The sequence below is a fragment of the Nannobrachium achirus genome (assembly GCF_963921795.1).
Source record: "Nannobrachium achirus genome assembly, chromosome: 23".
Taxonomy (NCBI): Eukaryota; Metazoa; Chordata; class Actinopteri; order Myctophiformes; family Myctophidae; genus Nannobrachium; species Nannobrachium achirus.
In genome coordinates, this window is record NC_137830.1 from 44,979,249 (window position 1) to 45,007,219 (window position 27,971).

At 41.2% G+C, this 27,971-nt stretch overlaps 1 protein-coding gene across 1 annotated transcript; it reads right to left on the reverse strand.

Moving 5' to 3' along the window:
- tmem110l (transmembrane protein 110, like) lies at positions 1-27,603 on the reverse strand. Its single transcript, XM_080754469.1, has 8 exons — positions 26,991-27,603; positions 19,698-19,746; positions 19,279-19,374; positions 18,626-18,747; positions 12,565-12,677; positions 10,808-10,891; positions 8,675-8,806; positions 1-3,411 (listed from the first exon to the last, which is right to left on the reverse strand). Exons 1-8 carry the CDS (start codon positions 27,190-27,192, stop codon positions 3,283-3,285), a joined length of 927 nt encoding a protein of 308 aa, XP_080610595.1. The 5' UTR covers positions 27,193-27,603; the 3' UTR covers positions 1-3,282.
- Between the last annotated feature and the right edge of the window lie 368 nt (positions 27,604-27,971).

Sequence of the window (27,971 nt, forward strand, 5' to 3'; positions counted from 1 at the left end):
TGTGTGTGTCACTGTTCTTTATTCAGCAGAGTACAAAGTAAAAAGAGATACATTCGTTAAGAAGCACCGTGGCGCAATACAGTCTACTCTACTGTACCGTCATCACAAAAGGAACAGACAGTCTCCGCCCCCATTTCAGATTGTAAAAACACTCGATGCACTTGTGGCACACAAATAATAAACGATTAATGTTATGGACACTGGACAGATTATGTCAAATGTAAGACTCTCGAACTGCTATCTCATAATATGTAAACATACGTGGTGGCTAAATTGAGCGGAAATCTTTCGGACAAGTAATAACACTGATACAAAATAATACATATCTTAAACAGATATTTGATAAACATTTGATGAAAAACATCAGCTCATTTCATTGATCTACTGTAATCAATAGTGAAGTGTTTTTTCCCCTCTCACCCATAGTTTTGCTATCTGTTAAAAGCAATTAAAAAAAGTCTACATTAAGAAAAAATATGATCCCATTATTGTTACCACAGATTTGACCAAAATATATCAAGTCTATCAAATCAAAATTAATACGTATAAAAAAATACAAATTGAATAAATAAAGGAAATAAGACAGAATATAATACATAACTCGACTACCCCTGAATTAATCATACATCCACAAACAATTGCAGAATAAGGAAATGTGTAATGAGTTTGGCCTTTTTTAAAGGACAACTTTAGTTTTTTACAACAAGGGTTCATATTTTAGATTCTAATTAAAGAATATAAAAGATGAGTGTTAAATTGATTTCATTTACTTCTTTCTATTGTTTTAGACATTCTTATTTCAGTGGTTGGGGGCATGCGTACAAGTGGCTAAATATGTCATTTTACACAGAATAAGCCCATTCCCAAGATACAATGCAACCTTTCATGGTTGGATGTGACTTATGGGGGCTAGAAGTGTTACTGTAAATAGCAATAAAGAAACTGCTGGCTTATTGTGTCTAAAAAGACATATATAGCCACTTGTACGCATGCCCCCATGCGTACGCATGCCCCACTTTTTAGCACGGTAAACGTGATAAAACAAAAGAACAAAGCAAATGAAAACATTTTAACACTCACTTTTTCTTTTCTCTAATTACAATCTAAAATATGAACCCTTGTTGTAAAAAAACAAAGTTGTCCTTTACCTCAACATATACATTACATTATTACATACATTAACCATATCTTTAAAAACAGCCCTAGTTCGGAGGCACAGGAGTACAATTGCTTCCCTACTGTTCCCCGTGGTTGGTCCACCATGACCACTGGCAATCACAAGATATGACGACTAACGTCAACATGGCTGACATTAGGGCTGTCACGATTATGACATTTTACATTGTCACTCAAATAATTGCGATTAACAATTTAATTGTGTATTTGTCGTTGACAATTACATTTCTGTTTGGCTTTTAGGCTTTGAAGTTGAACGTGGCAATCATGACACATACCTTAAATATACAAAGAAATTACTGACATATTTTGACAATTTTATACTTAAAAAAGAACATTGATAGTGTACTAAACAGCCGATCTACAAGCTCACAATGCTCGCATCGCAACGCTTTGTGAGCTTGTAGAACTGCTATTTCCACTACTTTTTGTAAGTGTTTGTAACTATATTAACATTTCTCAACATGGAAACGATTATGACGATTATGCAAAAATAATTGCGATTACCTAAAATAATTGCGATTAGACGATTATGTAACAATTGTGACAGCCCTAGCTGACATCTGTTCAGTGGTTTCACAAATAAGGGCAATGCAAAGACCACTCATGGAACTCTGGTGAGCAGTGTGCAGGAATGTCTATAATTATACCTCAATACCTCAATTAAAAAGGTACTGTAGATGTGAAGCAGCTACGTTTAGAGTCAGATATTACAGAGCATGCATCAATCTCTCGCTGTTCTTTGGAAATTTGATATGCGATGAACAACCCCCAGAAAAATCCCCATTGACCAAGGAGAGATTTATTACTGCCTTTCATTTTTCATAATCTTAAGGTTTCCCACTGTTAATACCGTGTACTATGCTCAGATTCTTCATCTTGAGGTTTCCCCTGCGAATATTGTGTACTATACTGCAAGGTTTCCCCTCTGTAGCTACTGTTTACAAAGTCCAACTGTAACATCTGTAACACTTGTAGTTCCTGTCAGGTTTTATGATAGTAAACATAAACATAGGCAGTGAGGTGAGAAGGTTTTCAAATACCAACACACTTACCAGGAACCGTCACTCGCCCTACCCTACTTTTTGCCTTTACAATGCATTGAGCAGGGCAGAGCTGTTAACACATAATGGAGTAACCCACCTTTGTGCATGAAAGGTCCTGGCAGTTTGTAAAGATGCTTTGTAAAAACATTTACAGGTATCGTGCTTAACCGTGTTGTAACTTTTTCCGGATTAATAGACCATGACCTATATTTACGTCCTTATCCCTAACCTCTTTGCCTTTTTATTTTATTTTAACCATTTTGAAGAACCTTTTAAAATATTTTAAGTAGCCAACCTACATCGACACGTTGTGAGCTTGTAGATCGTCTATTGGAATTATTGTCTCCACCAGCCGAAGGCATGGGGGAGAGTATGTTTTCCCCTCCGTCCGTCCGTGCATGCGTCCTCTCAGTTTGTTACCACCTAATCTCAGTCGCTGTTGGCCCAGTCGCAACCAAAATGAGCACACACACTCCCTGGATGCCAATTCAGAACCTCTGACCCACATTTTTCAAATGAACGCAGCTTGTGATTACAGAGAAATTCTGCAGCACATTCCCACTAGGTCAAGGAACAAACGCCACTCCTTTCACATTGGCCTGTTATAGCGCCACCAGCAGGTCGACTTTTGCCAAACAAACTTTTGCAACAAAATACCTCAAATCATGCATGCATGGCAACTTTTTCACATTTAGCGCCACCAGGAGGCCACAATAATTACAGTAATACCTGACATGGTGGAGACCTGTGCTCGGAAGAGCACTGCTTCAAGTTTTAAAATGTTTTTTTTTTTTTCAAAATGGTAAAAGAAAAAGGCAAAGAAGTATAAGGATAAGGGGTAAGGCATGGACGAAAATAGAGCCTTTTTGTACTTTCCATTAAGACTAAAACAATATTAATATATATAAATATATATATTATATATATTTTTTGCATTTCTTTGCATTGGTTATTATATTTATTAGATATTGTTGTTCACCCCAGGAATAATGAAGCAGTAGAATATGGGAGTTTACTTTGCATGCGTTGTGGATGGACATGGGGATTCACCTGGTCTCACTCACACCACCACCCAACTAGGTTTCAGAGATCTTCCTGAGTACTGCACGTGAAGGACAGGGGCGACACTGTCCTGGTCCTCTTCCTCTTCTGACGCCTCGTCTGTGTCCGTCTCTACGGTCAGCAGGACCTGGAGGTGACAGGAACACACAGGGGCGTCACAAGGGGCGCGGGTATAGCTAACCAGCTATAGAAAAATAGCAGATATACAAGCTCACCACCTTCATGCCACGCCCCATTGATGAAGGAATGTGTTCAAAAGTATTCCATACCAAGTACTGAGTGCATAAATTAACATAACCTTTCAGAACTTTGACATTTCGGTATTATAAATGCTTCTTTTGAGTGGTCATGTGGAATATTCTAATATTTTGATATGGGTTTTTGATTTTCATGAGCTGTATGCCATAAAAATCCAAATTAAAACAAAAAAAGCTTTTGAATATTTCACTGCATGCACAATGAATCTAAAATATATGAAAGTTTAAAAAAAATCTATTATATTACAGAAGAAAATGAACTTTTACACAATATTCTAATTTTTTGAGAAGGACCTGTATATCTGCTATTTATTTTAAGTTAAAGCACAAAATAATGAGTTCCCAGTCTAAATGGGTTAAACCCCCTCCCTCCCCCTATGAAGAACATTCATGGGGGGCCCGCAGTTAATCCTTGTACCCAGGATGCCCAGAATTTGGTGCGACACCCCTGGGAACGCATGTTTGGTGGACATAGCGACATAAACAACACATATGGGCCAAAGGGACACGCATGACTGCACGGACAGACCTAAGTGATCGGCCATGCCGTGCGTATGACTTTTGCATTTCAAATCCCAAAGCTGTAAAAAAAATATCCAAGTTCATTCCATTGCTTGAAATACAATCTCCAGACAGCAGTGATCCACGCACCATCCCAAAGGAGCAAAGATTCCATAACTGCGTGACATTAACGTTTACAGCATTGTAAACCGAAAATCTTGGATGAGATCGTCATCGTTCGAGAAGCAGAGGAGAATAGCAAGCTAATGTATACTTCGACACGCAACAACAATGGTGCAATTTCAACAATTCTTACAACGTATATGCTGCTTCCCAGCTATCATAATCTCCATGTCATCAGCTACAACAAAAGGCTATGTACATTACACTGTTTTGACAAATAACTCAATCCGAGACCTCATCGCCTCTAATCAATGCCTCTCTTATCTTCATCTCTCGCTCTCTCATTCTCTCATGGCCTCCTCCACTCTGCTCTGCTTTCCATAACATCAGTGCATGGAAATGGATCCCAAATGTCACTCTTATTCCCGGGGATGAAGGGATGATTTGTGGCTGCCTGGCTGGGGGCCAGGGGGGAGGGAGGGAGGGAGGATCTATGGAGGGAAGAACAGCCCTCCCAATTCACATGCCAATCAGTCACACAGGCACAGCCGTTGACCCTGAAGTCTATGTGTGTGTGTGTGTATGTGCACGTGCACAAAGCCCAAGACAAATCACAATTCAATTTGGTGTAACTCTACAGGGAGGGAGAAAGAAAGAGACAGAGAAAGACTTGACGTGGGCTTCTGTGTAGGAGGCTATTATCCTGATTGTGTGCATCACAAGGACGAGTCTGTTCGCGATAAACCAACACTTAACCCAAGACAGTCGGGAACCGTTCGGCCAGTTTCATCATAGCAGAGAGCACTCCTACAATACAATTCATTCTCGCATTTCAAAACCCCACATATTTCAGCCACCTCGACTCTTTTACTGCCAAAGACGAGTATACTCGTCAATGCTTCATTTCAGTGGTTTATGATAGAGGGAGCTTGTTCGCACTCCGCAGTCTATGAATGATCCCAGCATCACTGAAGAAGAAGAGTACAGCCAAAAATCATATGATCTCAACAAAACCAAGATGGTTTACTCCCGTAAAAAAGAAAGAAAGAAAAAAATCTCTGCTTTGTGCTGCTTTTGGCGAAAACAAGCCGCATTCAACTCTGTAAAGAACTCTGTAAAGGCCGAACCGTTTTTTTCCCCCCTGATTCAATGCGGCTTGCATGCGTCATTTGAGATCACGCGTGGACGGATTGTCGCGACACATAATATTCTATGATTTTTCAAAGGTACGTGAAAACACTCGGATTTGCTGGCCAGGGCAGCTACAGTATAGACAATGTTTTAATTCTGTCAGTTAATGCAAACTGACAAGCAGGGCAATTTATTTTTCTTCCAAAGATTGATAGCGAGGCCTGGTAGATTGATTCACGTTTGCCACAACGAAAGCACTGGGCGGTGAAAAGATGACATACTCTTCCAACTGGCACAAAAGGAAGAACATTTAAGAAAAAAACAAAAACAGCTATCTCTTATCTTAACACATTGACCGCCATTTTAACATACCTCCGTACTCCCACCTGCCATTCGTCTCCATAGACTTCCATGTAATTGGGTGTGCACGGATCATGCACACCCATGCCTAGATAATGCACCACGTGTGTCCACATTGCTCACAGCTTTCAAACAAAAAAATCCGAATGGAAATCCGTTCAGGCATTCATGAGATAACAGCCACTATGTTTAACAAAGATGGCTGCCAAAATGGCTGCCATGCTTGAAAGATGGGGTTGCTATGGGGGTTAAACATGCAATTTCGCGATTGCTATCATGCCTACTCCATTTTTGGGGGTCAAAAAAATTTTTTGAAAAAAAAAAATTTTTGAATTTTTTTTTTTTTTTTTTTTTTTATTCTCGGGACTATCGGGCCTGGCGGGGAAAGACATTGGAATAATCTCGGGACTATCGGGCCTGGCAGGGAATGAGTTAACAGGAAGAGAAATGGGGGAAAGGCAAAGCTGAAGCACATAGCAAGGAGGGACCAGTAGAATACAGTGATGTGTCTGACTCAATCTTTCTTGGTCAGAAGTCAATTGGCAACATTAACCTTTGGGCCAAGAATGAGACAACTGTGTACTGTGTGTACATGTATGTATGTGTGTGTACAGGTGCAGAGCATCCCCAGGGTTTATATCATGTGTTTATAATAACCATCAGCACTCCATTCCTGTCACATTAAAGTGCTGTCTTTTCTTCAAGTAAAAACACCCATATTAGATTTTCACATCCTAGTTTGTGTCCCCATGGGAGCTGCAGTGTTGTGGGGATGTTTGTTTTTTGTACCCATGGCTTTCATGACTTCAGCTTTCATGACTTCAAAAGTGATTCCTTCATAGCGCAGGCCAGCAGATGATGCAGTGCTCTGAACCTCATGAGTGTTCTTCACTCATTGCTAATCATTGATCTAACACACTTGTCTAATGCTGTCTAATGCCTTATTTCTACCGTCTCTGTTCAGGCCGGATGTAGCTCGCCATGATGTATATTAAGATTTTACACATGCGTTAGCATCCTCATAGCAAATAACCTGCCAGTCAAAGAACAGCAGGACATGACAAGCACGCTTTGTACTAGTAACTAGGGGATGTGCATGACTGACCAAAATCAAATCTGCACCCCCTCGGAACGGAATTTTGTTATTCTCTTTCTCTGCTGGAAGGGATCATTGAAATGGAAGGGTAGTGCACATCAGAATAAAGCTGAACATTCATTGGCAACAATAAGTCAACACTCACAGGATATGGTGACATAAGTTTTGGTCGTGTGTGCCGTCCATGCGTCTCAGCCAGCATTGGGACAGTTGATGTGCTTTTGCAGAGATCTTGGCCAGCCTCCCCAAAGAGCTTTTCAAATTGTGTGGGTAACTGTTTTACAAGTTCCTTCCACAAAACTGACTAGTGTTCTGGTTAGGGATGGGACATTATGAACATTTCATATCACGATTATTTTGACAAAAGAAATCGCGATTCGCTTATCTCCCGATTAGGGAGTCTTACTGGTAATAATCAATAATCAAAATCCATTATCCTGGGGTGGAACATTTGCCAAAAAATAGCAAAAAATAAATTAAAAATAAATAAAGTACAGACAATATGATTTTAACGATTCTGGTTCCTTAACGATTCCCTTTTAACGGTCCCATTCCTTAACGGTTCCCTTTAGTGATTCCTATAAGGAGTTCAAAAGAGACCCTTAGAGTGTACAAATGGAACCAAATGAACCCTTACTGGTCCATTTGGTTCCATTTGTACACTCTCTGAGTTACATAGCCATAAGGGTCCATTTGGTCACTAACAATCATTTACCTGGGGACCCCCCTGGAACTCCCTCAAGGACCCCTGGGTGTCCCCGGACCCCACTTTGAGAACCAATGACATAGTGTATCGGTATGCAGATTTGGCCAGGTTTTCAATTCTGGAGATATTGAGTACAGACCCTGGAGATAAAGTACTTTTTTTTTGCCAAGAAAACTTGGCAACTAAGGCTCACTTGACTGTGCTGTGTTGCCTGATCTGGGAAGGTGGAGTACAGCTGAAACCTGGGCGGACATGAATGTCAACAGGCCTGGAATTTCGTCATTTTAGGGGCCTTTGGTGTTGTCCATTTTTTGAGGGCACAAAGGCCAATTGCCAGGGCAGGAAGGTCATCAAATAAAAGAAGACTTTAGTCCATTGAAAGAATATCGTTAAATTTAAGGGTCATGGATGATAAATCTTCAGTGAAATCGATAAATCATGGTATTTACAATCTGATTATGCCCAGTCCTGCACCAGTCAAAGTCACTGGATTGGTTTAAAGGACAACTTTGTTTTTTTACAACAAGGGTTCATATTTTAGATTGTAATTAGAGAAAAGAAAAAGTGAGGGTTAAAATGTTTTCATTTGCTTCGTTCTATTGTTTTATTGCGTTTACCATGCTAAAATGTGGGGCATGCGTACACATGGGGGCATGTGTACAAGTGGCTAAATACGTCTTTTTAGACACAATAATCCAGCAGTTTCTTTATTGCTATTTACAGTAACACTATTAGCCCCCATAAGTTACATCCAACCATGAAAGGTTGCGTTGCTTTCATTCATTGGTTGGGAATGGGCTTATTCTGTGTAAAATGACATATTTAGCCACTTGTACGCATGCCCACAACCACTGAAATAAGAATCTCTAAAACAATAGAAAGAAGTAAATGAAATCAATTTAACACTCATCTAAAATATGAACCCTTGTTGTAAAAAACTAAAGTTATCCTTTAAAGATGGCGAGTTAAGATTTCAGAATTTCAAAAAAAGAAGACACAGGTGACTACATGACAAGAAAGAGACACCGGTGTCTACATTCTACATATTGACCAGAAAGAGACAGAGGAGAAAGTGGTACAGTCAGCTGGGGTATTAAGGCCACTGCCATGCCATTGTTTTGAGGGGCTCAAGGCCAAACTGAGGGGCAACGGCAGCCATGGCCTTTCGTGGCCTCCCTGAAATTCCTGCCCTGAATGTCACTATATTAGGTCTTACCTGTGCTTCATCGCTGTTAATCCAGGGCAGAGAGTCGACCTTCTTCACAGTGCTGTCACAGGTGTCGTCCAGGTTCTTCATCGTCTTGTATTTCCTCATCATCAGGCTGTCTATCACCCAGAACATGATGGACTGCAGGGGGCGCCAACAAAAAGAAAGATGAGCTGGTCAGCCGGGCTGAATTCTCCACCAAATGCCCAAGCTATGTTGATCATTCCTGCACTTTATAGCAGGGGTCTTCAACGTTTTCAGGCCAAGGACCCCTTAGCAGAGAGAGAGATGAAGCAGGGACCCCCACAACCTTTTCATAGATTCCATATAGTTTCATTGTTTGACAGTTAACTTGACCTTTCACTCTGTACTTAGTGTGCTCCTTTTCCCTCTCTACACCAAACCTCGTTGCCGAAAATAGGAGAAAAAAGTTTCTTATCACACACAGTTTTTGAGTTCCCCTGTAGTAACTCTGGGGACCCCCTAGGGGTCCCGGGCCCCCTGTTGAAGACCCCTGCTTTATAGCATTGGTTCCCAAACACTGGGTCCGGACCAATTTGTGGGTCGCGAACACATTTTGATGGGTCCCTTAATTATTTGTTTCCTACATTTCAAATTGCATGAATACTAGAAGTGGGAATCTTGGACAGATCAAACCCACACACTGACACTTGCAAGTTCAAGAGAGTAGTTTAACAAAAATCAGAGCAACGTTTCGGTCGTGAGACCTTCCTCAATGATCTGTCCAAGACTCCCACTTCTAGTACTGTTCTGTTACTGCACCTGCTTGAGAGGAACTGGGTGTGCGGAAGTCTTCTCTTCACACATTTCATGAATACAAAAAATATAATGATTTTTTTTTCCATATAATTTAATTAACTCATACCCTGCCAAGCCCGAGGAACCCGAGAATTTTGGGATGTCCCTCCCTGCCACGCCCGAGGAACCCGAGAATAGCCGCCATTTTGAAAAAAAAAAATTTTTTTTCATTTTTTTTTTTTTTTACCCCAAAAAAACGTTAGTAGGCATGATAGCGATCGCGAAATTGCTTGTTTAACCCCCATACAACCCCCATACAACTCAGGTAGCAGACCTCCAAGCTCACAACAGTGTAAAACATAGTGGCTGCTATCTCATGAATGCCTGAACGGATTTCCATTCGGATTCTTTTGTTTGAAAGCTGTGAGCAATGTGGACACACGTGGTGCATTATCTAGGCATGGGTGTGCATGATCCGTGCACTATGAATTACATGGAAGTCTATGGAGACAGTTTGGCAGGATTGGAGTACGAAGGTATTGTTAAATGGCAGCAAATGAGTTAATAAATAAAATAAAAATCTAAGAACTTCCATAAATGTGAAAACAACTGTTTAAGAAGTAGTGAAAAACAGCAGATCTAAAAGTTCACAACGCGGCGCGAAGCGACACGTAGTGAGCTTGTGTCGCGTTGTGAGCTTGTGTCACTAGTTTGGTTCCCAGGAACACGTCTAATCTCTCTTTGGGTGAAAAGTTTGGGAGTTTCTGTGTGGAGTTTGCATGTTCTCCCCGTGTCTCCTAGGGTAGATACCCTCACAAAAACATGCAGTAATCCTGGTCTCTATAAAGCCTCCCCCTGGCCAGCCGGGGCGCCTGATGGAGGGGAATGGAACTGGTTGGAATAACGTGTTCCTTCCACGCGCTACGTCCAACCGGGGAAGCTCCCCCTGTCAGGTGATAAGAAGCGGCCTGCTCACTCCTCATGCATTGAAGGAAGCATGAGCTCAGTTCGGGGCCCTCCCCAGGTTGGCAGAGGGAGAGTAGAGCCCAGGATCACAGCTTAGGCAATTGGCACCGGGTGAAAAAATGGGTTACAAAAATCGTGGGATAAAAATTTAGAAAAAAAAAAAAAGAAAGGTTTGGGAACCACTGCTTTATAGAATGTGTGTGTACGGAATATTTTGCCATGTTTGTGTTAATGTATCCTCTTTTATGCTTTTCTGCACACAAAACAAAGATTGGACTTAAATAAGTACATTCTACCAAGAGCAACTGCAGTGTCCTGACTCCTGCATACGTTTAAAGATCTCTAACATGGATTTCATATAAGGTTGGCCGGACAGAATTGTTTAAAGGTACCACAGACAAACTCTTGTAGACTCACATTGACTATGAAGGGCACGATGAGCATGACAATGACCAGCTCCAGCTGGGGGTCGGAGATGTAGCTCAGTAACACCTCCTGCAACTGGAACGATAATGGGAAATGTTAACACCCATACGCATACAGTATAATTATGTAATGTAATGTAGGCCTATGTCAGTGATTAACACACTTTAAAGTATTTATTCTGGTTCCAACTTCCTGACAGGGCCTTGGGTCTACACTACAGTATGTAGTTTAAGATTATTCTTCACAGTAGAAATATTACCAATACAGTAAGTAATACAACTGTATTAAATGCACAGTTTTAAGATATATTTTTTTACCATATTCCTATGCTATGCTTTTTTATGTTTAATTTTGAACATTACAAAAACTAAACAAAAAAAAAGATAATACACAATAATGCTGCATTAAAAACATTAAAAACAAAACAATGCACAATAATAATTATAATTCCGATACAATAACAAACATTTGTTCGGAAAGTAGTAGAAATGAAGCCTATGGCTTATCTGGTCCTACCCAACTTAAGTCAAGTCTCTATCAAGATTCTAAAAAGAAAGATCTGGTGTTCATCTTCAGAGCGCATTACGATACATCCTTTCTATTCCAAAGCTATTCACAATATGTCACTTTCCAAACATTTCTGGACTTTCCAGTCCTGGAGGGAAGAGTCTGTTTTGAGCATCGGATTTGTATCAAATGAACCTTGTTATAAACTGCTAGACTTCACTGTGTCAGCCTCTCCCAGATGAGAATGCTAACAGCCTAGTAATGCACTGCCAAAAGAAATAACCCCATTTAATCTGGAAATACAAAAACACTAGTCTTTGATTCTTTGAAGCATATCTGTTGCTATGGCTAGGGTTAATGGAAACCTAAATATATAAACAAATACTGTATGATATTGAAATGTCACGCATACAGCCATGTGAATAAATTAACTTTGTCTCCATGTTTTCATTAAAATCAAAGGGACAACTCTCCTTTCTTCTCCTTTTTATCTTTGATTTGTTTGTCTGCTCTTGTCATCTGTGATGACTTGCATCTCTCACGGTAGCTGAAGGCTTTCGAACTAAACCCACAGTCAAGCAAAAATAAGACAGAGAGGAATATAAGGAATTAAACTTCCTGTTCATCATTATTCCTAACATGTATTTGATATTTCTGGATGGGGTTGTTGTTGTTGTTACAGTGTTGTAATAAAAAGAAAATCAATGAATAAATGTAAAAGATTAAAAATAAAATAAAAACATGCAGTGACATGACTCATTAGCAGAGTGACAGCAAGAGCAGTCAGTTTTTACAGCACCATCCACTTGTTCGAATGTGATTGTTGTGATTGAGAGGCAGGATATGGCGGCATCCTGTATACCTGTATACAGTACTCAAATTACATTTAAGTAAATCTAGCTGATCATTATACCCATCTGCTGCAGTGCAGCCGGTTTAATTCAGTACCATTATGGTTTCTTTTGTGTTTTTAATTGATTTCCAATAAAAAATGAACATACTTTCACATAAAGCCAGCATATCTTTCCACTCCATGTTAATAGGGGTATTCAAAACTTGGAAAAATATCCCTGTGATTAGATAAAAACAGATTAATCGCGCTATTAACTAGATAAATCATGCGATTAATCGTATTAAATTATTTTATCGTTGGACAGCACTAGACAAAAAACACCTACATATTTATAACTGAAAAGGTTATGCGGGTTGAGTGTTTTGCGGATGTAGCGTAGTATTCTTACATTGGACCAGCCAGGAATGAGCAGCACCATGCTGATCACGCCTTTCTCCAGCACCATGATGATCAGGTAGATGCCACACTGGCCCAGCCACGCTGCGGCTTGAGGAGGGTCACCTGTAGTCACCATGCAAAAAGGAAAACACAAACACACACACACACACACACACACACACACACACACACACACACACACACACACAGTGTTGTTTTTGACACCAAATTTTGATTTAGTTTTAGTCATAGTCTTTTGAATAACATTTATTTTAGTTTTAGTCATAATTTAGTCACCTGAAAAGTTTTAGTTTTAGTCTAATTTTAGTCGACTAAATATTATACGATTTTAGTCGACTAAATCTACAGTTGATTTAGTCAACTTAAATGTATTTTGGCGGGCCTTGGTGACATCGTAATGGCTGATTTTACACTTGGTTGCATGCTGAAAATAGCAGATCTACAAGCTCACAACGGGTCGCAGCAACCAAGTGTAAAATCATGCAACACCTGAGAGCAACCGAACATAAAATGACTCTCTTCTCCACTAGTCCCTCCCTAACGTTTTAGTCTAGTTTTTATTTTGTTGACGAAATTGTCAATATATTTAGTCTTAGTTTTAGTTATCACAGCTTAGTTTTTATTTAGTTTTTGTCAGTGAAAAAAATCACACCCGTGTGAACTGAGCGGTGGTTTACCCACCTCATAGATCATGTGTACCGATTTTTGTGACATTTGAAGAAAATATGTAGGAAAAGGAGCAAAAAGTGTGTTTTGGAGAAAATTCAAGATGGCGGAAAATCTATCCTGGCACAAATGGGCGTGGCCTATATGGGGAGATGCGTCTTGACCCAAGGAATCCAGGGAAAAAATAATTTTAATTTTCCGATCTACGGTTCAAGAGTTACGGGGCAAAACGTAAAGTGGGCCGTTATAGCGCCACCATGAGGCCGAGTGATGTAATTATTTTTCGATTCATTCTTAAAATCATTATGAATCTCCTCTCCGAGGTTTGAAACTGTAGCTCCTATGGTTTACGAGAGAAAAATACTTGAAAGTGATTTCTTGCATTGTCCCATTATAAGTCAATGGGGACAATTAAGCGTAGTTTTTTGCCGATTACGTCGGCATGGTAAGGCGGATCGGAACGAAAGGTAATAGAACACCATTCCCGGCCGAGCCGCACATTTTGATGTATATATTGCGCGAGTGGCGTAAATGGTGCGGCACTAGTTACGCGGTGAAGTTTAGGCTACATACAGACACGGACGGAGACCCACACACACGGCCACGTATAGGAGCGTTGTGACCACCGCTCAAAAATGCAGTCGACAAACATTTTTCGTCAAAGTTTTAGAAATCAACACTGCACACATAAAACAGATACGCTGTGGTCATAGGCAGGAAAGGATGCCCTGAGGTTACACAGTCAAACATAGTATGCACTATGCAGTGTCTGTGTGTTTGTTTGTTTTAACTTCTCCTAGGCCTGTCATCACAGGACACACGAGGGATATGTCTGTCATAACACGGAAAACAGGGCAAATAGGCAGAGGGCGAACCAAGATAAATGCTTGCAAAAATAGAAATAGTGATAACAATGGAAATGTCACCACAAAAAGATGGCGAAGGACCTATAATTTATTTTTTATCTCCTAAACTATTAATATCGTAGTAGCTACAATGAAACAAGTCAAACACTTTTACAGCAAAGACAAATAAAAACATCACACAGAAATCCAAATATCTCTTGGATACAGAAGCATCCTGTCTGTGCATAAAAAACTCAATCCATGGGCAATCCATCAAACTGAGCCACGATAATGAACTGGCCATAAGAAAAATAAAAAGATATAGGACTATCAACCCGCACAGCATTGCAAACCGTTTCAGTGAACAAGGAGAGGAACAACATTGGAGCCAATGAGTGCTGAAAGCAGCTGGAACACTATCCCACTCAGAGGTCATATGAGGATGTTTTTCAGACTTGCAGCTGGAGTGACTGCTTATACTTGTGTTATAGCGGCCTCTGCTGGAAGTCTTCAACTCATTTAGGGCCTAGAATTATTGAATGCTTTAACCAGTGAAAAATAGCAGATATACAAGCTCACAGCGCGGCACCGCGCTGCGAGCTTGTAGATCTGCTATTTTTGAAAAAGTCGTGAAAATGTGTGCAAATCATTGAATAAAGCGAATGTGTACCGCGCTGCGAGCTTGTAGATCTGCTATTTTTGAAAAAGTCGTGAAAATGTGTGCAAATCATTGAATAAAGCGAATGTTTGTAACTCAGATTTTGCTGCTTGGTGGTCCCTGGAACTAAATGTTTTGAGATGGGGGGTCTGTGGCCAAATACATATCATTTTGGGGGTCCTTCACATGAAAAGGTTTGAGAACCACTGACATAGTAGTCTCTCAAGAACAGACTAACTGAGCTCCGGTTAAGTGAAAAGGACCTTTTCTTTGACTATGGCTGGCCAGATTGCTGACATAGAAACAAAGGTTTTTCAAAAAGTCTTAGAAGGATTCAAAAGACACTTATAGAATCGGGTCAAAATTCTAATTTTCACGGTTTATCAAAAATAGTTAAAGCATAAAATAACGATACACAATAATGTGTACCCGTTCTGAATGGGTTAAGTTTGCCAAGGGCAGAGAGCTGGGGAGAGGCTGTAATAAGAGCAGCAGCAGCAGCAGCAGCAGCAGCAGCAGCAGTAGTGGAAAGTCACTTAAGTACCAGGGCAGGAATATCAGGGAGGCCATGAAGGCCATGGCCGCCGTTGCCCCTCAGTTTGGCCTTGTGCCCCTAAAAACAATGCTGGCATGACCTGAGGCTACAGTGGCCTTAATGCCCCAACTGACAGTATACATTCTCCTCTGTCACTTTCTGGTCAATATGTAGAATGTAGACACCAGTGTCTCTTTTGTTGAAATTCTGAATTCATAACTCCCCCGAGTCCCCATCTTTAAACCAATCCAGTGACTTTGATTGTTGCAGGGCATAGCAATTAGCATGGATATATGTCACTATTATTTATTTCACTACAATTCATTCTTTCAATGGAATAAGATCTTGTCTTATTTGATGGCCTTCCTGCCCTGGCAATTGGCCTTGTGCCCTAAAGAAATTTACAACACTAAAGGCAAAGTGGCCTTGCCCCTAAAATGACGAAATTCCAGGCCTGTTAAGTACTGTAGTTTTCTTTTAGGTATTTGTACTTGAGTATTTCCAATTTCAATACGTTTACTTCTACTCCACTACATCTCGGATCTAAACATTGTACTTTTACTCCACTACATTTATTTGAAAACTTTAGTTACTAGTTAGATTTTTGTAGATTTTGGATATTATTAAAAAACATACAAGCCCTGTATACATTTCGGCCATTTGAAAACAGCCAATCTAAAAGCTCACAATGCGTCGCGACACATTGTGAGCTCGTAGACCTGCTATTTTCAAAAGACCAGCTGATAAACTCTTTTTGTGCGCGGCTGACTAAAAACGCAGAGAGCGCATTCTGTCCCAAAGCCTGTGACGCACCTCACTTCCAGGACCCTCCCTGTAGAGCATCGCAGCGGAAGTGGATTCCTGGGGTCACTTAATATTCCCCATTCATTTTCGCCATAGACTTTTACAAAAATATTTATAACAATTATGTTAAGCCTCGAACCAAGCCATCCAGGATGGAGGTGAATCATGACCATATAACCTTTTTTTCTATGAAAAGAACATTTTGAAAATTGCTAAACAAAGGGTAGTTATTAAATGTAGTATATCAAATAATGTAATATTAAAATATGTTTTCACATAGGATCAAAGGTTATATGATCATGATTCACCTCCATACTGGATGGCTTGGTTCGAGGCTTAACATAATTGTTATAAATATATTTGTAAAAGTCTATGGCGAAAATGAATGGGGAATATTAAGTGACCCCAGGAATCCACTTCCGCTGCGACGCTCTATCTGCCTTTCGACTCACCCGATTGGACAGAGAGGGAAAGCCGGCATCTACGTGGAGAATTTATCTGCTCCAGCATAAATGCAAGGTCTGCACTGCACGCAGAAATCCTCTACTGCACTGTTTCTCAAAGTGGATTCCAGGGACTCCTGTGGGTTCCTTTATATCGAAAATTGACCCATACAAGTCTGTAACTCTGACAGCATACAAATGGAACCAAATGGACCCATTACCATTTGTATACTGTCAGAGTTAAAGGACAACTTTGTTTTTTTACAACAAGAGTTCATATTTTAGATTGTAAATAGAGAAAAGAAAAAGTGAGTGTTAAAATGTTTTAATTTGCTTCATTCTATTGTTTTATCGCGTTTACCGTGCTAAAATGTGGGGCATGCGTACGCGTACAAGTGGCTAAATATGTATTTTTAGACACAATAAGCCAGCAGTTTCTTTATTGCTATTTTCAGTAACACTGCTAGCCCCCATAAGTCACATCCAACCATGAAAGTTTGCGTTGTATCTTGGGAATGGGCTTATTCTGTGTAAAATTACATATTTAGCCCCCAACCACTGAAATAAGAATCTCTAAAACAATAGAAAGAAGTAAATGAAATAATTTTAACACTCATCTTTTATATTCTTTAATTACAATCTAAAATATGAACCCTTGTTGTAAAAAACTAAAGTTGTCCTTTAAGGGGAAATGTAAAAGTTTGAGAAACACTGCTCTACTGGCATGAAACCGCTCCATTCCAGGCGGAATGGGGAATCCACTCTCATAGGTACTTTGGTGTGACTGTGCCCTAACAGAGTATGGGGTGATACTTTTACTAAGAAAAAAAATATATATAAAAAGCTTTTTCCACCACTGAGCAGCAGATAGTGTGCAGGTGGCCGCCTGTTCTTTGGCCAACCTCCAGCCGTTCATCAACAGGCTGCGCTGAGCAGATGTGCCCTGAACCAGCGTTGATTTTGACAGCAAATTTAATTTAATTTTAGTCATAGTCTTTTGAATACAATTCTGGTTTAGTTTTAGTTACCTGAAATGTTTTATTTTTAGTCTAGTTTCAGTTGACATAAGATTTTAGTCGACTACATTTAAAGTTGATTTGGTGTTCTAAAAGGTATTTTTTGCGGGCCTTGATGCCGCTAGCTGCATTACGAAGAAAGCCGATCTACAAGCTCATGGCCTGTTGCACTGCAACACGTTGTGCGCCTGTAGACCGGCTATTTTTGGTCCGTGACACCCGTGCACACCCATGACAACTTATCTTAGTCCTACTGGATCTCTTCTCCACTTGCCCCACCCTAACATTTTAGTCTAGTCTTTAATTGTTGACAGAATTTAACCAGTACATTTAGTCAATAGTTTTCGTCATCATAGCTTAGTTTTTGCTTTGTTTTTATTTCGTTTTCGTCAGTGAAAAAAAGGTAGTCGACGAACATTTTCCGCCATAGTTTTAGTAGACGAAATCAACACTGCTGCGAACCCCCATGCCCTCTACTCACTAGAGATGGGACGTTCGCGAACGAATCGAGTCTTTTGAACGGCTCTTTGAAATAAACGATGGGATCCGGTTCGCAGTATAGGGAGCCGTTCCTTTTTTTGAGGAGGGAGTAAATTCTTTACTTGCAGAGTATTTCTACATTGCAGTCTTGATACTTTTACTTAAAAAAAAAGAAAACATAAAAGTATCAACACCGCAATGTAGAAATCTGCCATCTCTGCAACAAGTAGAAGTTCGGAATTAGAATGTACTTGAGTAAAGGTACAAGTGTATTGGTATCAAAATGTACTTAAAGTACCAATAGTAGAAAGTACTAATTATGCAGAATGTCCCATTTCACAGGTTTTCCAATTAATACAATTTTGAAAAATCATTTGAAAATAGCCGATCTACAAGCTACAATGCGTCGCAGATCGGCTATTTTCAAATGGCATGAATGTATATATGGCTGAAATGTATATAGGGTTGAATTGATTTGTAATCAATCATCAAAATCTACAAAGTAACGAAATGAGCAAGTCTTTTGAACGGCTCTTTGAACGGAACGGATCCCAGAGATCCGGCCCACTTCAAAGAGCCATAAATCCCATCTCTACTACTCACCGTACTCTCCAAAGACGAGGAGCGTCCACTGCTTGTATTCCACCACCATGGACCCCACCTTCACACCCACCCAGATGACCAGCATCCCCAGGGTGGCATCCAACAGGAAGTTCATTAGGTACCTGGGGTAAAACATTACAAATATTTGAAAAAGAGGGTAAAGACGGAACAAAAAAACAAAACACACACATCATTATCATCATAACCTTTATTTAGACTCGGAGTATAATTGAGGGTCAGGCCCTCATTTATTTTGAATATAGCCGAGATACAGTACAATACAATAATCAACAGCAATATACATTTACATACAGTCAGCAATATTAAAATATAAATCAGAATAGCTACAGAATACAAGAAAAATAAAATATTCAACAGACTAACATTAATTAAAACAGTTACAATCTAAAACAAAAAATGTTAGAAACCATTGTCTTGAATTGACCTAAAGAAGGCAATGATCTGAGTTCTAAGGACTTCTGGAGCTTATTCCAATTAAATGGAGCACTGACAGTGCTCCCTAATAACACACACACACACACACACACACACACACACACACACACACACACACACACACACACACACACTGCGAGTTAGTGTGCCAAAACGCCTTGTGTAATGTGACTAAATGAGGCCAGTGAGTGACTTACAGTGAACATGGGTCCTCCTTGGTGAGAGTGGACAGGAAGACATTGGCAAAGTGGATGAACAGAGCACCGATAGCCTGCTTTGACGTATCGTAAAACCTGGGAGAAACACAAGTGAAATATTTCAACGCTATGATTATCTGGGAGTGTGCAAAGCATGTGTATGACTGTAATAGAGTAGAGTGGAATAGAACAGTGGTTCTCAACCTGTGGGTCGGGACCCCCAAATTATTTTGGGGGGTCCCCAGATGATTGACTTAAAGTGCAACATTGTTTTCTCACTCAACAGTAAACAAACCAACATAACGTTTGAGTGTATAGAGGGTATTATGCACATTTCTAAAGTGAATTTTGGGGGTTGCAGCCTGAAAAGGTTGAGAACCACCGGAAATAAAATACAGTAAAATAGAACAGAACATTACCAGATCCTCCATGGTCGTCTGATGCGTGCAGGCTCTCTAAACCTTTTCACTGAAAAAAAAAGAAGAAGAAAAAAGAAAATAAATAATAAATCAATAATTTGTGCAAGAATAATGTTAGCCTTGGAAAAATAAAATGCCATACAGTGTCTTTGTATTGACCTATACAGCAAGATGTGTCTCTCTTTCAGCTCCAGGATAGAGGAAAGCCAAGACAGGATATTGCCCTTGTTTTACAATACCACAAGTAAAGTATTCTACCCCCCACCCCATTCTACCCCCCCACCCTATTCTACCCCCCACCGCGATCCCATTCCTCGCCAGCAGGCTCCTGCTGGGGGCTCGGAGTGAACTGGTTCACAGACACCCACTGTTACTCTCTCCCACAAGGTCACAAAGTGTGACTTGCCATGTGAAAACATGATCTCACACATGCACACATGCTCGCTCGCTCTCTCTCTCTCCCGCACGCACGCACGCTCGCACGCACAATAATTATTCGATCTCTGCAGATTTCTATGGTGGTGGAATGATAGGGGAAAAAACTGGTACACAGGAATGGGGGGGGGGGGGGAATTCTTCTGTTCTCTGCTATGAGGCTGCTTGCTAGCAAAACATATTTTCTATTTCTGCAAGGTTGCTCAAAAAACTTGCATTTAGGAGTAAGGGAAGCTGCAGCGAATCTGCACACAAATCCAACGTCTATCAGCACAAAAGGGGAAGACAAGGATTACGGCATGTTCAATGGAAGGAAATTACCGAAATAGCTTTAGGGAAGAGCAGTCTAAACAAGATTGCGAGGGGGGTTGCATTGTACAGCCAGGCAAGGGTCTTGAGCCTCTCTGCATACCACCACGATGTACTTGGCTGAGGGCTCTCAGCCAGCGTTCAGCTGCTCATAAATAATGTGGTGTAACTATTAACAGATCCATGCACTGTGACCAAGGAAGACACTCGCACACATAACCTACATGCATTCAGAGACAGGGAGAGGAATATAGAGGGGGGGGGGGGGGGGGAGAGAGAGGGATAGAGAAGGGCAGAGAAGATAAGAGAGCAAAATAGAGAGAACACCGAATATTGATTGGTCTGCTAATAAGTAACTGAGTGGGGGTCATAGCTCACTGATCCAACTCACTCTTACTTACAGTCTGCCCTTATTCGAAAAATACTGCACTGCTGTTTGGCAATGACTAAGGCTGAACTCTGGAAGCAATGATTAGCTGATGGGAATCACAATGGCTGCGCTGGCCTCTCACACAAATGCCTCTCACTCACTCACTCACAGGCACAACATTGATCGCGTCATGTGCCAACCTACTCGTATGACTCAATAGGATGACACAACGAGATGCTGCGTGTGTCACCACAGTATGGTCACATGCATTTGTCAACGACGACTGAGCATCCACCGGGGAATACAACCGACACGATTAGCATCTTAAACCATTTAGAACGATACACATTATTGTGTATCATTATTTTATGCTTTAACTATTGAAAAATAGCAGATATACAAGCTCGCAGCGCGGCACCGAGTGCTTGTAGATCTGCTATTTTTGAAAAATCGTGAAAATTCGAATTTTGACCCGATTCTATAAGTGTCTTTTGAATCCTTCTAAGATTTTTTTGAAAAACCTACGTTTCTATGTCAGCAATCTGGCTATAGCCAAATCGTCAAAGAAAATGTCCTTTTCTGTATTACCTGCTTATTGTAAATCGCTTTGGATTAAAAGCATCTGCTAAATGCCTAAACTGTAAACTGTAATGGAGATCAGTTAGTCTGTTCTTGAGAGACTACTATGTCAGTGGTGCTCAAACCTTTTCATGTGAAGGACCCCCAAAATGATATGTATTTGGCCACGGACCCGCATCTCAAAATATTTAGTTCCAGGGACCCCCCCAGAAGCTAAATTTGAGTTACAAACGTTCGCTTTGAAAATACATATATTCAAAGATTTGCACACATTTTCACGACTTTTTTCAAAAATAGCAGATCTACAAGCTCGCAGCTTGTATATCTGCTATTTTTCACTGGTTAAAGCATTCAATAATTCTAGGCCTAAATGGGTTTTAAGTTGGCTTCAGATGAAAGTCTAGACAAGACAATCCCATTTAATTCAGTTTCCATGGGCCTAACGGTTGGCTGGACGGGTGCAAGGAGTTATTATTTCCCGTCTGTACATAAATAATCATTAGATAGGGGCTTGTTTTCTTCAACACTAAACCAACCCACCTGACAGCTGGATCAAACCCTGTTGGTCTCCACTGTGATCATGGACCATGGAAATGTTTATGGTTATGGCCTCAACTAACTGTGTGAAGTTCATTTCTTATTTTATATTTCCTAATACTGAACTGAAGAAAAAAAACAAGCTTTAAAGGAGTAGTTCACCCCCAAAATGACTTTTTTTTCTATTGATTAGTCACGCCATGGAGACTAGAGTTCAATAATATTTTTTGGTTTTTGTCACATTCCTAAGACAAAAAATTTGATTCGAGTAAATTTACCCCCATTGATTCCGGATGGGGACCCGTTTCGAAACAGGTCCCCATCCGGAACGAATGGGGGTAAATTTATTGTTATCACATTTTTGTCTTAGGAATGCGACAAAAAACTAAAAATATTATTGAACTCTAGTCTCCATGGCGTGACTAATCAATAGAAAAAAAGTCATTTTGGGGGTGAACTACTCCTTCACTGAATGCCATCCTTGATTAAAAATCTACAAAACTGGTGCCAGCCATTTTGTTTAATTTTGCCTTTTTATGGGGGCCAAAATCATATTTTGTACTTAAATTACATATATAAATCTATGCTTCTATCGAAAGCCACACTACCCCTCTTACAAAGGAAAACATGTATATTTATATATATATATCCTATCATTAGATTTGGGCTTCAATAGAACATGTGTAAGATGTCTTGATCATCATCATATGTGAATGCTGTCTCTGGGCCTGTGTGTAATCTGGGGTGCAATGGACTGTGAAAACCACCAGGTGGTGGTCTCCTACTATCTGATCAACTAACAGAAGAAGGAAGAAGACGTCCATCTTTTTTTTGGTTTGGGCCTTGTTGTTTACATTTTGGCCAGGCCTTTTAGCTAGCATGCTATACACTTTAGAGCCCTGGCGATCGCGATCAAGGATAGCAATCGCCAAATGGATGGCATTCCCGTGAATGGTTTCCCGTGAATTTTCTGAGTTTTTGGAGTACTTATAGTTCGTCAGGGAAGCACGGGAAGTGTATAAACGAACGTTTTAAGATAACATTTAAACGGCCGGAACCAATGTTCGGTTATACCGTTTCCCGTCGGACTGTGTTACACTGGTGCTACAGTCAAATCGGCCGTATCGCTCCGGTCACGGAGGCTCATGGCAAACTTCTAGAGCGATTTTTTTGAAATTACAATTATGAAAAAATTATAAAACTTTTGATTAATTAAAAAGACGTAAAAGACGTTTATGGCACTAAGGATCAAAGACGTAATAGACGTTTATGGCGTCCAGTGAGTTAAGTTCCAAACATAATCATAGTAAACAAAATAGGTATTATTGTATCTGTCATCTGTAGTTTTCTCTCCTTTTTTCTTTTTAAAGTATCATTAGTGAGAAATGTCATCTGATGTTAAAAGCTGTGGGAAAATCTGGAAATCTGTTCAAAGGTGACACCAATATGGTTTCATCATATTATATGTAGATATTATCTCAACCTATGATCTTATCAGTGATCCTAAGCTTAGCTATGAAGCCGTTTGTTACAAAACCGCACCTATCATAGAGCCAATGAACACACACACACACACACACACACACACACACACACACACACACACACACACACACACACACACACACACACACACACACACACACACACACACACACACACACACACACACACACACACACACACACACACACACACACACACAGACCAGGGGCGTACCCAGGAATGAGGGTCAGGATAGGCGAAATGCCAGCCGAAATGCCAACGAGGTGCCCCCCCCCCCCCCCCCCCCTATCCCCCCCCCCATCGAGAAGCCCACCCCCCAGGGAAGGGGAGGGGGGGGGCGCCCATAAAAAACACATTTTCCATTTTAAATACGTTAAAGTGAATAAATAAATAAAAACAATATTCAAGTATATTCAATGCATGGATTTTTATTCTCAAAAAGCACAGCATTACAAACAAGGCAAACAATATGCCCAAATAGTGACACGTTTCAATTTGCAGGGCACACATCCAAATTAAAACCTTAAGCAGTGTGTTACATTTGGCTCCCTTGCTTTCTTTGATATCAAGGTGAGTCATAAATAAAGCAAGCTCATGTTCTTTAACTGCAGCAACACCCAAAACACTGCCAGAGACATTGAGAGTTTCTACCATTTCAGTTACATCAGCATCAGTTACATTAGCAGCACGGGGAGTTGCTAAGAATACACTAGCAGACGTCATGACACCATAAGAGCCTACGATCTGGTTTAAAATGATGCGTAAATCCTTTTCACATTGGACTCTTGATTGTTTTCCCAGGGTAGTGGTAATGATACTATCTTTGAATTTAGAGGGAACAAAGCATTTTCGAGCTGTACTAACTGCATATCTATCACACTTTACAATAGCATGTTCGGCACATAAAGCATTTGTTTCGGTCAGGATGCTTTTATATCCTTTCAAGCTATTTTCATCACACCTAATCGCTGACAGCTGTCTTTTGAGACCATCAATCTATAGCGTCTGGTACAGTAGTCTTTTTAGACTGCAGGCCATTGGTTGCTGCATCAGAACTAGAAAACAGGTTTTTAAAGAGAACGAGAAGGAAAACAAACTTCCTTGTTTGTATCCTAGTTAACAATGCATTTGCTTCTTCACATGATGGACCTAGATTCGTGACATAGGCCTAATTAGCCAACTCAAAAGGTCTAGTATAACGTCATAAAGTTCGTGCACTTTAGTAACAGCATTAGCTCTTGAACTCCACCTTGTGTCACAACCACGTTCAAGTTCAAGGGGTCTCTTCTCTCTTGTGTGGATATTTCTCTTTCTGAAGGTCAATAAAAGTAGCATGTCGGCTGCAGCCTGTCATAAAAGCATGCAGTGTATTCCCCGCTGCTGTCGGTGAGTTGCTGCCGCTTGAGCCTGGTTCTGTGTCCGGGAAGCAGGCTGCCTCGGCCCCTGCTGTCGGTGCTGCGTGCGGCGGCAGGCAGGTCTTCGGAAGGCGGCGAAGGCGGCTCCAAAGCGGCGGCAGGGAGGTCTTCAGAAGGCGGCTTGCTTTTGCTGGCGGCGGTGAACTGGAGCGTCTTTTCTGGGTGAACTTCTTCTTAGCTGGTGGTCTCATGTTGGAGTTCAGTCAGTAATGAATCAAGGCTAGTCTGAGAGCAACATACAGTATCCCACCTTTCAGCCAGGTAGAGGTGATAATGGCCCAAAATCCCCTCCCCTGCCCCGTAACACCATTATAACAAAAGACGCGCAGGAACAAAAGGCGAGGAAAAGGCGACCAGAATTCAATTTACATCCCAATGAACTGGCTGGCTGCCTTCCCCAGCGAGTGGGCAAGGGGGGTTGAGCAACATTCTTTAAGTTTTGTGGGTGCTTGGGGGTGCTTTGGGGGCTATATTTTACATTTTCAACAGAATAAATGTAAGGCGACGGCCTTTTCGCCTTAATGGATTGCCCGCGCCTGACACAGACTATTGATTATTGAACAATGTAAACAATCCCTTCAGTAAAGGTGCTCTGGCCATGTCCAACATTCTATCAGTCAGCTGCCATAGAATCACAAGTTATGTCCACTGTTCATTCATACCAGTGGTTCTCAAACTTTTCACGTCAAGGACACCTAAATTGTGTATTTGGCCGCAGACCTTCATCTTTTTTTTTTTATATAATTTTTATCCAACGATTTTGCAACCCATTTTTCACCCAGTGCCAATTGCCTATGTAATCCTGGGCTCTGCTCTCCCTCTGCCGCGCCTGGGGAGACAACGGACTGACCTCATGCTTCCTTCAATGCATGAGGAGTCCAAGTTGTTTCTTTTCACCTGACAGGGGGGATTTCCCCGGGATGGACGTAGCGCGTGGAAGGAACACGTTATTCCAACCAGTTCCTTTCCCCTCCATCAAGCGCCCCGGCTGGCCAGGGGGAGGCATTATTGAGACCAGGATTACTGCATGTTTTTGTGAGGGTATCAACCCTAGGAGACACGGGGAGAACATGCAAACTCCACACAGAAAGGCCCTATATCGCCGACCCCACCTAGGGTGTGGGCGCTGATGACGCGGAGGGAGAGACACGCCCTCATCTGAAAATATTTTGTGACAGGGATCCCCCCACTGCACACAAGATTTGTGTTGTTAAAATCAAAATATTCTATTCCACATTTTCAATATCAGAACTACATGCTCAGTAGGTTACATGAGGTCAGATCCACCCTTCCTGAATTGCATTATTTATGGCCCACCATGAAGTGTTTTGAAATTTACCTGCATGGCAGATATAAGACAATTCTCAGTAGAATTTGTAAGGATTCTTAACTGCTTGTTCCCTGTGTGTTTTCCTTATTCTCAACATGTGAACAAATAAAATAACAGTTTCCAGAAAAAAGATTAAGGCTACTAATAAAAATGTACAAGAACAATAGTCTGGTTGCTTATAGCAACCACACCAATAATTAATGATTAATGATGATCACACTGTATTTAAATAAAATTGGTATTGTGACTTTGTTCCAAAGTTATTCTACAATAGCCTATGACATGAGATGCAATAGACCCTATAGCCAGGTATTTCCATATTTTCAAAAACTATGACCCCTGGCCGTCCCCCTTTGACAAAGGTTTGGACACCCCTCCCACTGGGCTTATATTGTGTTCAGATGACAAACAAGCCAATAGGCGGCTGTCCTGCTGCAACAATAGCGAGGCCTCCTCCTTGGTGGAACAAACGTCAACAAACCGCCACGTGGACTTGGCTGGTTCTTTAAATGTCATTTCTGCATTTCCAACGTCGCTGTACTCAATAGGCTATTTGAACAGATGAACACGCTAGATACCCCACATATTTGCCATCATGTGCAGGCTATCGTCCAAATCGATAGAGATAATAGACTAGCCTACACCACTTCATCACATCATGAAAACCTTGATGTGGCGCTTGCCGATAACTTTAATATCTTCAAGTTGACAACGCGTCGCGATCGCGTTGGTCGTCTCAAAGATTGATAACGGGGCTGTCATTGTCGGCAAGCGACACTTATCGTGCAAATCGAGCCAATAAATATACTCACGCATCAATGTGCTGAACGCGACGATCGCCAGCAGCCCCTGGATCAACACGCCGAATCTGTCCGTCAGCGCTCCGTTGTCGCAGCCGTGCGGGACGGGGCTCGCCTTGGTTATGTCGGACATGTTCGTAACTTCAACAACTACGTTGTCGATTAATCTCTTCTTGACCACGAAGAAGACCCCGTTGTATCCGTACGTGTCCATGGTCGTCGATGGGTTTAAAAACAACAAGAAGACGTGACGGGTGGTGGTGGTGTGGCCGTGGCGTGAGAGACAAAGAACGGGCTGGCTTTGAGGATTTCACCTTTCTTTTCTTTGCTTCATAAACTGAATGCCACCCTGGCTGGTCGGAAAAACAAAAACTCCGATGTCTTCTTCTCTCGGCGATCAAAGTCGCTGACATAAATTAATGTTGGAAAAGCGAATCGCGGGATCAAATCTCCGTTTCGCTTCCATGTTTTTTTGACAACGAAAACAAAGCGATCATGCGGGACTCTGGCGTGACGTCACCTCCTCCTGGCGTTGAATTCCCTCGATCTGCACGAACGAAGCTGCTTTGCAAAGACAATACTGACAGTCTGTCTGTCTGTCTGTCTGTCTGTCTGTCTGTCTGTCTGTCTGCACACTCAACTGCACTGACGTGAACTGCACAACATAACTCGTGAATAGACCACCTAGCCACTAGACCATACCCTCCCCTGACCCCTCTTTGTTTTTTTCCTTTTTGGAGCTGTGTGCAGCTCCCTATACGTGGCTGTGTGGGTCTGTGTGTCTGTGTGTGTGTCTGTCTGTGTGTCTGTATGTAGCCTGACTTCGGCGCGTAACTAGTGCCGCACCATTTACGCCACTCGCGCAATATATACATCAAAATGTGCGGCTCGGCCGGGAATGGTGTTCTATTACCTTTCGTTCCGATCCGCCTTACCATGCCGACGTAATCGGCAAAAAACGACGCTTAATTGTCCCCATTGACTTATAATGGG